General features: G+C 48.6%; 1 protein-coding gene across 6 annotated transcripts in view; it reads right to left on the bottom strand.

Annotated features, from left to right (window-relative positions):
- Positions 1 to 12,385, bottom strand: part of Usp32 (Ubiquitin specific protease 32) — a 121,009-nt gene that overhangs the window by 51,947 nt on the left and 56,677 nt on the right. For all 6 annotated transcript variants that reach the window (XM_065427386.1, XM_065427387.1, XM_065427388.2 and 3 more), the window contains 2 exons: positions 5,477 to 5,582; positions 2,330 to 2,433 (listed from right to left, as the gene is read on the bottom strand). In XM_065427386.1, the coding sequence (XP_065283458.1) occupies positions 2,330 to 2,433; positions 5,477 to 5,582 (210 nt within the window). The remainder of the gene's footprint in view (positions 1 to 2,329; positions 2,434 to 5,476; positions 5,583 to 12,385) is intronic.

Below are 12,385 nucleotides of genomic sequence, written 5' to 3'. Positions count from 1 at the left end.
TGCTTAGCTGTGTGATAGACTGGCTGAGCTCCTGGTTGCAACCACTTGTAGGAACGTTTCTCCTTTTTCCTGTCGTCATCGCCTATCTCCATCTTGTCGAAATAGTCCATCCAGTGAGCGCCAGCACTACAGTGTAGCAGATCGGCCAGCCATCTGCTAGTATCCCTGCAATTTTCATGCGGAAGCACGTTGTTGCCTTCTTCCTTGCACTTGGTCGGGAAACCGTCCGGCTAACCGCGAACGGCAACGAGCGGTCACGGACCCACCACATGTAGCCTCTTCTACTTCATCAATAAGGTCACTGGCAAACGCTTCCTGATCAACATGGGTGCACAGGTCAGAATTCTACCTGCTACACGAGCGGATCGCACAGCTCCTCCCCTTCTGTACTTGCAAGACATGAATGGCACTCGCATTCCAGTATTTCGACAATGCTCACCCCTACTTAACCTGGGCCTGTGAAGAGTGTTCCGATGGTTGTTCATGGTTGCCGATATTATTACCGGTGCCAATTTTATCACAGACTGCCACCTCATCATAGACATCAAACAATGTCTCCTGGATGCAACAACCTACCTCTCTGTGCAAGGCATTGCTACACCGGAAACCACAGATTTAGCACTCTCTTGCACTAAGGTTTCCAACGGACCCTTTGAGGCTTTGTTATGAGAATTTTCTGAAATCATCGCACCGCCCTAGTGGAAAAAACCCGTCTGCCCCGACTTAGACACCACATCCTCACTTCCGGACCTTCTGCATCCTTCTGGCCCTGTCGCCTTGCTACAGACAAGCTCAAAGTTGCACACGCAGAGTATGAGCATATGTTGGAATTCGGCATTATTCGACTGACTGCCAGTAATTGAGCAGCTCCACTCCACGCCGGGTTATGATCGGCCAGCTGTAAACTAACTATAAGAGAAGTAGCCTATAGCACTTCAGAGAAGGAATGTGCCTGTTTGGCTTGGACAGTCCAGAAGTTGTCATGTTACTTGTATGGAGCAAGGTTCATCTTTGAGGCCGACCACTAGCCTCTGACATGGCTTAATCAAATGTCAATAAAAAAAATAGCTGCTTATTCCAATGGAGTCTCACCCTCCAACAGTAACTCCCCATTAGATATAAGACAGGAAAGTTGCATAGCATTGCAAATGGCTTGAGGAGGCTAACTTGAAACTCGTTCTGCATTTAGAGATCTCTCCTTTTTTTTTTTTTAAGCTAAAAATCCCCTTTCATTTAGCAGGACTCCATCCATGATTGCGAACTTTGTTGGCATGAAATTCCTTTGAAATTTGCATAGCAAAAGGCAGTCTGTTGTTTCTGCACTCATGTTTTCTTTCAAGCCTGGAAGGTCTAAAGAGAGATCCAGTGCAGTGCAGAGCCACATTGCGGGGTTTGCTCTGCTGCTGCCTGTTATTTGGGGTGTATGTCAGCATTTCACAGCTGGTTGCTGCACGCCAAGTCCCCCCCCTTTGCCACCAGCCATTCTCTTCCTGGCCAGCAGTTATCAGCATTGTCCAGTCGAGATTTTCAGGGCCATGGAGGAGCTGCTGCCATTGGCCAGCAAGGGTAGTGACCTTCTAACCTATTCCAGCCTGCTGCGACGAATCGCTTCGTGAAGCCAACAATGTGTACCCCTCCGACAGACTTGCAGTGCCACCAAGGCAAGATGCAGATCATGCTGCTCTCTAGAAAGGGAACTATGTAGTCCCCGCAACATCAGCGCGATTGCCCTAGGAAAGAAGACTAGGTCAGACGATGCCATTAGCAGCGCGGGAGCTGAATTGGCTGGGAACTGAAGAAATAGAAGGTCAGTTGAGTTCGAGCTGTGGTGCTGAAATAATGTCTCGTCTCTCTCTTATGTGCTCTACACAGTTTATGCTACAAGGACGATGAAGCTGCGTGGCAGGAGTTGTTAAGTACTGTGATCTGTATTTCGTAAAGTAATAGTATGCCTTTGTATTTGAATAAGTTTGCCTTCCAATGTAAATAAACCTCTGTTCTATTTCTCTAACCTCCCGACCTCATACTTTTCAGTAAGGAAGCAACCATCGTCGTGCAAGTGTGGATGACAACATGGGTCTGCTTAGCCTCCATGTGATGCCCCCGTAGCCTAGACTAGAGCACAACCCTTAGTGCAACGCCGGACTCCACAGACTACGGCTTCCAAATTTTACAACAGGTTGCAACACTGCACTAGGAAGCACAGTCAGCAATACTACAGTTTTTCAGTGTTTGTTTCTTGCACTGGAAAGCCCTTTGAACTATAAGAGACTAGCCGCAGCAGAGGCCATGCACATTTGCTACTGTGGTTCTAAAGTGCTGAACCCACCTATTGAGATCCTCATGTAGACCATCAAGGAGAAAAGCCAGCAGCTCCTGAGAGTCATGCTGCTGAAAGCCATTGAACCTAGGTGCATATTTCCCAATTGTCCACTGGAAGGAAAGCAGAATACATTTTATGATCTAAGCACTTGCATAGATGACATAGGCTTACCCATTGGCAAGTTCTTACAGACAAGCTAAACACAAAGTTATAACATACTGCTTTATATTAAAAAGAAATTGAAATGCCACAACTAATGCAGGCCTCTATTCAAGCCAATGAGGAAGACTTAAAATTGTTTATCATCTACAGGGTGTCTACGAAGTTGACATTTCCAAACTCCCTGAGTTCTCCCGGTTTTCCCTGAATGACGTAGAACTATGTTTTATGTTAAGAAGGGCTGAAACCATGTCGCCCGATGCTGTCACTCTCTTGTAAGCATATGAAAAACAAATTTAAAAAACGACTTAATCCAGTTTGAATACTAAGGAATAGTGTTTATGTTATTCAAAAAGAGAATAGAAGGGAGGGGCTAGTAAAATGCAAAGGAAATAAAAAGCAAAGAAGCAAATGTGAGATACACTGATGCAGCTGCGTGCAGAACAAACGACCGATTTGCAGTCAGCGTGGTCGACGAGAAGGGCGAACTTACAGCCACATCCATACGTGCCAAGGACGTGAGCACAGCGGAGGAGCTGGGCATAGCCCTGGCCATCGCAACGTGCAAGAAGACCTTGGTTACAGTGGTGACGGACTCGCAAGAAGCATGCAGGAGATATGTGAACGGAAGGATCGGAAACGCAGCACTTCAGGTCTTGACCAACACTGAGATAGAAACAGCACAAATCCTCTGGACGCCGGGACACGAGTCTCTCGCGAGGAACCAGGCGGCGCACGCCGCGGCTAGAGATCATGCACGCCGAGCCATCTCCTACACGCAGAGAACACAGACCAACGACTGCGACGAGGATGATGAACGGATATCCAAAAAGTACTCAGACATCCTGGCGCACTACAGGAAGCAGAGGTGTCGCTACCCGCCCGCGCATAAGACGATGAGTAGGGAGCAAGTGGTAACCTGGAGAAGACTCAAGGCTGGAACCTACCCGCATGGAACACTGCTGCACGCCATGTATCCGGGTACCTACGGGCGAGACTAAGTTCTGCCCGCCGGACACACCCAACACCTTGCGCCATACGGTGCTGGAGTGCAGAAATATCCGCGAAGTATCACCGTCATCATCACCACCAGGCGATAACATGGAGGAAGAAGCGGATATAGAAGAATAATCGGAAGACCAGTGGGAGGCTCTGCTGGTGACATAAGACCCTGACAGCCAGCTACGGTTGGTGAACAGGGCTCGGGCGGCGGCAGCGAGCCATGGCTACCTGGACTGAGGAGGCCACCCACCTTTGGGCTCAAGAAGCCTGGTTTAGCAATAAAGTTTATTTCTCTCCCTCTCAAAAAAAAAAATAGCAAATTGAATCGGATATTCTCAAATAAAAATAAAAAAGAGAAGCATACAGAAGCAAATATTTTCGAACACAAGCTATTTCTATCAACTGATAGCAAACTCAGTGGTATGAGGGCTGAACTTTGTCACCATTAAGATTCTCTCTCAACAGCTTGTAAGTCAACCTCAACTGTCCTGACATACTCTCAGCCTGCGCACGGCACCTCAGTGTTGTGTTTCATTGCTTTAAAGAGTTTGTTTTGGTTTGCATATGGGACACCTCCATCTCGGCATGAGCCAAAGCATTGGCTTTTGAGCTCAAGCGCCTTCAAAACAGCGGCAGCACACTTCCTTTCCCTTTCATTCCTCAATGCGTAGGTCCTATTTGTTCTTGTCCTTCAGCCACTCGTTTGCCCCACGGACCATTTGAAGCATCTTCTTGGTAGGCTGCACAATCCATGTCCAATTTCTCCAACTCCCAAGGGGCCACGAATATGTCCAAAAAATCGGACAGTTGGAAAAAATAAATTCATGTCATTTACTGCCCTTAAGGGCTCAAACCGCCCCAGGCACATTCGAAAACGCTCTGAAGGCCTGTCGGTACACGTATTAGGGAAATCAGTGCTCGTACTGCAACAGGAGATACCGGGTGCATGCGTGTATAATTAAGGAAAACAATTTGTCCCGTGGCAATAGCCCCTTCCAACGCTTGTTATGCTTCACTGCAATACTTTTGCGCATGCTTTGCCAAGTAACATTTATGTACAGAGGCGAAGCTGACTCTTGGGAACCAGCATTATGCAACGCACCGTGCTTTCCAAGCTTCTAAGCCAATCACAAAGAAGTATGGGGAAGAATGCCGGCTAGCTTCGCGTAAAGCAAGGCCAACGGACATGGGCTTTTCTCGTGCAAGCCAATGAGAAGTACATGGGTGGTGAGATGCTTGTGGCGATCTTGGCCCAGCATTTCTTCTGGATTTCTCAAGCTGACCGCCTGCTGCAACAACTTTCTCGCATTTTGTAAAAGGCCCGTTTTGGGGCTACCAAAACGACACCTTAGTGGAGCTCGCAAATAGCTTGTTGCTCGTGACCCCCTCTTTTCAGTTGTTATAGTAGTGCCATTCCCGAATGTCGAAAGCCGCGGCTTGTTAACGTGACTGGAGCGTGCAGGAAGCAGAGTTAAACAGTTAAACGAGTGAACACAATCAGCAGCCAGATGGAGGAAAGCGGCGGGGAGGGGCATTGACCTCCCTGGCATTATAGTTTTCTCACGACAGCTGTTTGATATGAATTCGATTTGATATTTTTATTTTTTTCATGTAACCAGGTTATAACAATTACTGGTTATAACAATAGAATTTTTGTGGCACTTGAATATTGTTATAAGTAGGTTAGACTGTATCATGCACACCTTCCATGACAATTTTCTGCATACAACAGCGAGCTAATTGATAGCAAATAATGACTAGTTATTTTATTGTCTCAGAAGCACTGAAAATAAAAGGGTGGAGGCTTGGGTTATTCAATTATTCATAAAGCACCACGCAGCACGAAGGACGAGGGCTATGACAGATGACACACAATGTGCTGTGTGTGTCGTCTCTCTTAGTCCTCGTCCTTAACGCTGTACGTGGTGATAACATTGAAAATAGTTTCTGCCAGCGTGTTACTACCAAAACTCTAGGGATGTCTGTGCTTACCCTTAGCTTGAGAGGTGCAACAGTCTTCGATGTTCCACTCCACAAGTCATGGACAAGGTCACCATATCGCTTGGCGATGTGACCTTTCATTCCTAAAGGGTTCATTCTAGAATTTAAAAATAAGAAGTAGAGGAAAGAAAAGCATAAAAAACAAGGTAATTGGAACTAGCCAAAATCCGAGCAACCAGCATTTTGTTCATATTGCTAAATTGTTGCCCCCCCCCCCTTATGCAGAGTCTACTCTTCAATTTCATTGTCTGTAGGACAGCCCCACTCGTCAATAAAACTAGATACTGCACTTCAACATTATTACTCAGCAATTTTTGCAATGGGTATTTAAGAAATGCATCACCACTACATTACTTTGGGCAGATGCTGAGACCTCCTGGTCATCAAATTTCAGCTTGGGGAATCGGCGATCGGCACAGCTCAAGCACAGTGACCATTTCAAAGGCACTACTGCACATAGACTTTCCAAAATCAAGTGGAATGTTTGAAGATACAGCTAAACCTCGCAATAATGAAATCAGCGGGAGGCGTGGAAAAATTCGCTTTCACGAGAATTTCGCCACTGCGAAATGAGACAGCACAGATAGGTAATGCATCGCAGAATGAAACTTTACTGTCAAAATTCCGTTAGCCTACTTTGGCAAGCTTTGCTAGAGGATATAGAACTGCACTGCCGTGGAGCAGTATTCTCGGCCAATTGCTTTTGGAGGTACGATCACTTTTGTGGCGAGATTTTGCATAACTTGGCATCGGATGCAGAGCAACAGCGCTCCACGCAAGCAGCGGCATCTCTCTAGCGGACAGTCACCTGCAGATGCCAACACAGTCTGATGCCAAGAGCAAAAGTGATCGTATGTCATATATCCGAAGGCAGTCAATCGAGATTACGACCCCTTCATACAAATCTATGTACAATATATGCGATACTGGTCGGGTGGCACCGAAACCAGCGTTCTTGAAGCAAGGGATGTATATCCCCGGACAATTGCTTAATCACGGCCCGATGCCTGGCACTCAATGCTGCGACCGCCATCTCAAGCGTTGTAAACAATTCCACGTCGGTGGGACGTGGATTTCCTTATTTTTGCTGCGTTTTGCTTGCCGAGGCACAGATTAAGCACTGCACTAAGTGTGCAAAAACCGTCGTCACATCAGGTACGTTCAATTCGCCTGCACAACTGAACCAGTTCACGACAGTTCATGAGAAGTTCAGAAATAGTGCGGCTTGATTTCTGAGGTTCAGACCAAGCGAGACACTCGAAACGAATGCAAAGGTTCAGACACGGTGCTAGCGTTACGTTATGTTACAGAGGTCCTGAACTGCAGGTATGATCGGCTTCTGGGGCGTAAATGCACACCACACTTGCAGAGACACATCAGATTTGTTAAGCGAAATTTTAACGGCACTTGCGCCTGTGTGCTGCATCGTCTGCTGTGCCGCTGCTTCGTACCTGTATGGTTACACAATGTTGGCATGGACAGTGGAGTGGGTGCAGCAAAATCATGAACAAGCCCTGCACCTTTTCTGCATGTTTGGAACGAACGTCGTGGTCATTTCAGCGGTGCCACTGCTGCACCGCTGAAATGAATGGCACGCTGCAGCATTTGGCGAACTAGTTCAGGTGGCCCAGGCGAATCGAATGTACCTATCACATGCCGGTAGCAATACACATGCCGCTTCGGGCGAACGTCAAACAAGATGGCGGCCATGACGTGTTTCCAGCGCACGCTGTATCGTATGGACGGGATCCAAGAATGAAAAGAACGTTTATTCCGGAAACACACAGGGTATATATAGTCGTCGGCATTCACAGGCACGTGTTGCCGTAATCTTCGTGCTGTAACTCAGTTCGGGCCGATACGTGCGACGCATGCGTAGTCTGCACGATACATCTTTCTCTGTTTAATAGTTGGATAAAGCCGAGATACACAATGCACTTGATTGAAGTTGTGGTCGTACTGCAGCCGTCTTGGCTGACGAGTTATCCGCCTAGACCGTCTTGGGATCGGTGTTGTAGGTTGAGTCGGGTTTGCGGGCACTCCAGTTGGGAATGTTACCGGCTGGTCGTCCTCGCTTTCCGGCTCATCGCTGTCGAGGTCATCGTGTCGAAATGGCTCACGCGTTGTAATCAGGTGTCTCCGATTCCGACGAAGTACTTGGTCACCTTGAGTAACAATGCGATAGGACCTAGGCGCAGCCGGTCCCATGACCTGCGCTTTGCGGGTCCATGCTTTATCTCGGATCCTCACCACATCCCCTTTTCGGAGTACTGGTAGGCCCTTTCTGTGTGTGCCAAGTTGTCTATGCTTAGACACAAAATTTTTAGGTTGCGAGCTGAAGTCTGGAAGCCTGGTTCGTAGTCTCCTGCCTTGTAACAGCTCACCCGGGGAACGACCGTGCTCCAGTGGTGTAGATCGGTAGCTGAGCAGGCCCAGCCAGAAGTCGTCGTGATTTTCTTGTGTTTTTTTCATGATCCGTTTTACTATCTGGACGCCTTTCTCCGCTAGTCCATTGGACTGTGGAAAGCCAGGACTAGATGTCACGTGCTTGAAATCGTACCTGGACGCAAAGGTGGCAAACTCGTAAGACGCGAACTGGGGGCCGTTGTCACTGCATACTTCGACTGGGATTCCATATCGCGCAAAAATGCAGCTCAATTTGGCAATGATCGTGCTCGACGTGGTGTCGCCCAGTTTTTCCACTTCCGGGAAGTTTGACTGCGCATCGAACACGCACAAGTACGAGCTTCCCCCATGCTGAAAGATATCAACGCCGACTCTGTACCAAGCGTGGCCCGGCGTTGGTCTAAGCATAAAAGGCTCGCTTGGTTGCCTGTATGCATACTTTCGGCAGACGGCGCAACTTTTCAACATCGTTTCAATATCTGCATTAATTCCGGGCCAAAACACCAATCGTCGGGCTCGTGCTTTGCATTTGTTTATGCCCAAGTGCCCTTCGTGTATACGTTGAAGTATTTCGTTCCTCATCGACTTTGGAACCAATACTTTGGTTCCTTTTAGCACCACTCCCTCTATTAGTGACAGCTCAGTAGCAAAAGGTTTCATGCAGCCATCAAGATTGCCGCTGCCGCTGATATAGCGCATCACTTTTTGTAACTCCGGGTCACTTGCAGTTGCGGCAACTAAGCGGTCAAGGGTTTTTCTGCTTACCAGGTCCGAGACTGCACCAACGGCGTGAACCTCTATTTCTTCTGTCGAGCCACTCGTGTCCGCTGGGTGGTTGATGGGCGTCGACCTTGAGAGCATGTCGGCCAGCAGCAGTTGCTTCCCTGGTACATATTCAAGCACATAGTCGTAGTTCAGTAAGCGCATGAAGAAACGCTGAAGCGGCATGTCACCGATTCCTTTGGATGAAATGGCTAGCAGTGGTCGGTGGTCGGTCTCTATGATTATCTTACGCCCGTATGCGAAATGGTGAAATTTTTCACACCCGAACGTTATGCCCATTGCCTCTTTTTCTATTTGTGAATATCGTTGCTCAGTCTCATTCATCACGCGTGATGCATACGCAACCGGCCGCCAGCTGTCACCATGAAGCTGTAGAAGTGCAGCGCCTAGTCCACTTTTAGAAGCGTCAGAAGAAATTTTAGTTTCCCTGGCAGCATCGAAAACAGCCAACACAGGTGCGCTGCTGAGCCATGCGCAGATGGCTGTCCATTCATTTGCGTGGTTGGCCGACCATTCAAACTTGGTGTCCTTTTTGATGAGACTGCGCAAAAGTTGTGTCTTTTCTGCCAGATTCGGAATGTATTTCCCAAAGTAGTTGGCAACACCTAACATTCTGTGCACTGCAGCTTTGTCCGTTGGTTGCGACATTTCTTTAAGGGACATGCTCAGTGTGGCATTTGGTCTTATTCCGTCTCGGCTGATGACATCACCCAAAAATTCAACTTCAGTAAGGCCGAACTTGCACTTGCTTGCGTTAAAAGTTAAGCCAGCGTTTTTTGCCAGCTGCAATACATTTCTAAGGCGTGTGTCATGTTCTTCTTTAGTGATGCCCCAGACAAGAACGTCATCTACATATACACGCACCCCTGGAGCCCTGTCGAAAATTTCGCTCAAGGTTTTTTGAAAGACTTCAGGAGCCGAGGCGATACCGAAGGGCAGCCTCAGAAAACGGTAGCGACCAAAGGGCGTGCCGAATGTGCAGATTTTTGAGGTGGCGTCATCCAAAGGAATTTGGTGGAAACCTGAATTCGCATCGAGGCGGGAAAAATATTGAGCGCCGGCGAGCTCAGCCTCAATGTCTTCACGCTTAGGCATCTGATAGTGCTCACGTTTCAGGCATTTATTGATATGCCTAGGATCAATGCATACACGTAGTGTGCCATCCTTTTTCCGTACAATAACAAGCGGGCTCACCCAGTCCGTTGGTTCTGTCACTTTCGTGATGATGGCGGCTCGTTCCATGCGGTCCAGCTCCTCCCTCAGTGGTTCTTGTAGTGTCAAGGGTACGCGCCGCGCTGGCTGGACTACAGGTATCGAATCAGTGCGTAGTACCATCCGATACTGGCGGGCGACACAGCCTGTTCCTTGGAAGAGTTGAGGGAATTCCTGCAGTATTTCGTCGGCAGCGCTAGCGTTGACTGCATCCACCGACCTCGCGACCAGTCCAAGCGCCTCACTTGCAGATAGTCCGAGTACAGTCGAACCCGGCTATATCGAACTCGCAAAAAAACGCCTATCAGTTCGATATAGAGCATAATTCGATATAAGCCTGCTAAATAATTGGATGCCATAAAAGCACATACCATTTATGAAATCACTTTATTGATGAAACTAGCTTCGTTTCGCACGAAATAGACCTGCATTTTCTTCTGCTTGGGCAATTTCGCTGCGTGCGAGGCACGCACTTCCCCACGTTGTCTAAGGAGTCGGAGCAGCTGAGGCCGCAACATTCCGCCTTCGCGCAGAAGCACCGGACTAGTGCGAGCGCACCAATCGCTTCGGAGGATGTGGGCCAAAGACGGTCGTTGCTTTCCTCGTTGTGCCCATTTTCACTTGTGCTCGGCACGATGCCGGCAATGTAGTCTTTGTTTCCGGGCTCTCCTGTGGTCGCAACACCATCATTTGCGCTCACAAACTCGTCCACCGTTGATTTGTCAACAGCTTCCGGAAATTCTGACACCTCGCTCCAAACTTCGGCAACGACAACGGCTTCATCGCATTAATCAGAATTTACAGTCATCACCGAGCACGCGGAAGTCGGTACGGCTTAAGCAATTTCGGATGAACCACTCGTACACGGCCGCGCGTACGCGTTGGGCGCCACAGGCACCGGGTCGTGAGTTCAGCCGCTTTAGCCCTAATCTCCCCCTTATTCTTCAAGATCGTGCTGAGAGTGCTCCTCGAAATCTTGCACGCTGCGGGGACATCCGACTTGTCACCGCGTTCGACCCGGTTTATTATTTCGAGCTTCACGATGAAAGGCGAATTCTGCCGCCTCATCACGCCAACACTGCGGGAGAACGCGCACACAATGAATCAGATAAGCAGCGAGACAACTAGCACTTTCGCCACCTTGCACGACGAGGGCACAAGAGCCTCTGATTGGCTGTCGGAGCAAGCGCTGCGGGCGGACGGGCCAGGATCATTTTTTTGTAGGGTGGTGTCGGCGGCTCCGAGGTAGCGCAGTCACGTAGGGAGAGCGGTTGGATGGAGCCGCGCCGCCGGGTTTTCCCTTCACCGCGAGGGAAAGCCAACTTCCGGGGGCACTTTTCGCCGTTTGACGTTCGATATATAGGGAGTCGCTACTAGTTTTGTTCGATGTATGCGTAATTTTTGCTATATATACTCATTGTAACTATACCGTGTCCAGAAATTGTTCGATATATGGAATAATTCGATGTAAACGGGTTCGATATAGTCGGGTTCGACTGTATTGCCTGGTGGCCTTTTTTTACTATAAAGAAGTCGAAACTCCCAGCCCGATTTTTTATGGTGACTGGTAACGACGCAATACCGAAGTGACTGATAGCGTCACCGCTATAGGACCGCAGAATGGAACTGCTCGGCTTCAAACTTTGCATCCCTTTGCACTTCCGATAGACCGAGTAAGGCAGCAAGTTAGCTTGGGAGCCTGTGTCTACTTTCATGAAGGCATCCTGGCCGGCCACTTTAGCGTTTACGATCCAGTCCGTCGAGCTTCTCACCTTGCAAGTTTTTACATCAAGGATGTCGAAAGTGTCCTGCACGTTGACCACTTCGCTTACTGTAGACCCTTTCTTGCAACACGCTGCAAAATGATTGGTGCCACCACATACAAAACACGTCTTGCCGAACGCGGGACACCTACTACGTTCGTGCGAGCGGTTGCATTTCATGCATTTAAACAGACGCTTCTTTACCGACGCGACCTGTTTTTCCGTCTGAGCCCATGCCTCGTTCTGCTGGCTAGAAAGTTCAGCAGCCTTGCAGAGTTGTTCTGTCTTGGCTAGCGTCAAGTCTTTTACCTTGAGGAGCTTCTCCCGCAACTTGGGGTTATGTACACCGAATACAACCTGGTCGCGGATCATTGACTCCGTTAATTCAGCGAAGTTGCAGCTTCGGGACAGCTTTCGCAAGTCGCGCAGGAAATGCTCAAAGGGCTCCGCTTCGTCCTGGGTTCTTGACCGGAAAATGTACCTCTCATAGACTTCGTTTTGCTGTTCTTCACAGTACTCTTTAAACTTCCGCACGACCGTCGTGTAATTATCCTTGCGTTCCGCCTCAAGAAAGGTGAAGTTGTTAGAGTGAGTGAGTAAAGACTTTATTTGAAAACAAGGTATTGACGGATGACCTTGTTGTTAGGCAGCCACGAGCCCCTGGGCCCGGGCGGCTTCTTCAGCTCTCTCGATGACCTTGGCCTGCAGGTCAGGGTCGGAGCTGAGCAACACGGCC

The sequence above is a fragment of the Dermacentor albipictus genome, chromosome 2 (assembly GCF_038994185.2).
Source record: "Dermacentor albipictus isolate Rhodes 1998 colony chromosome 2, USDA_Dalb.pri_finalv2, whole genome shotgun sequence".
NCBI lineage: Eukaryota > Metazoa > Arthropoda > Arachnida > Ixodida > Ixodidae > Dermacentor > Dermacentor albipictus.
This window is presented reverse-complemented; position numbering and strand designations above follow the sequence as displayed.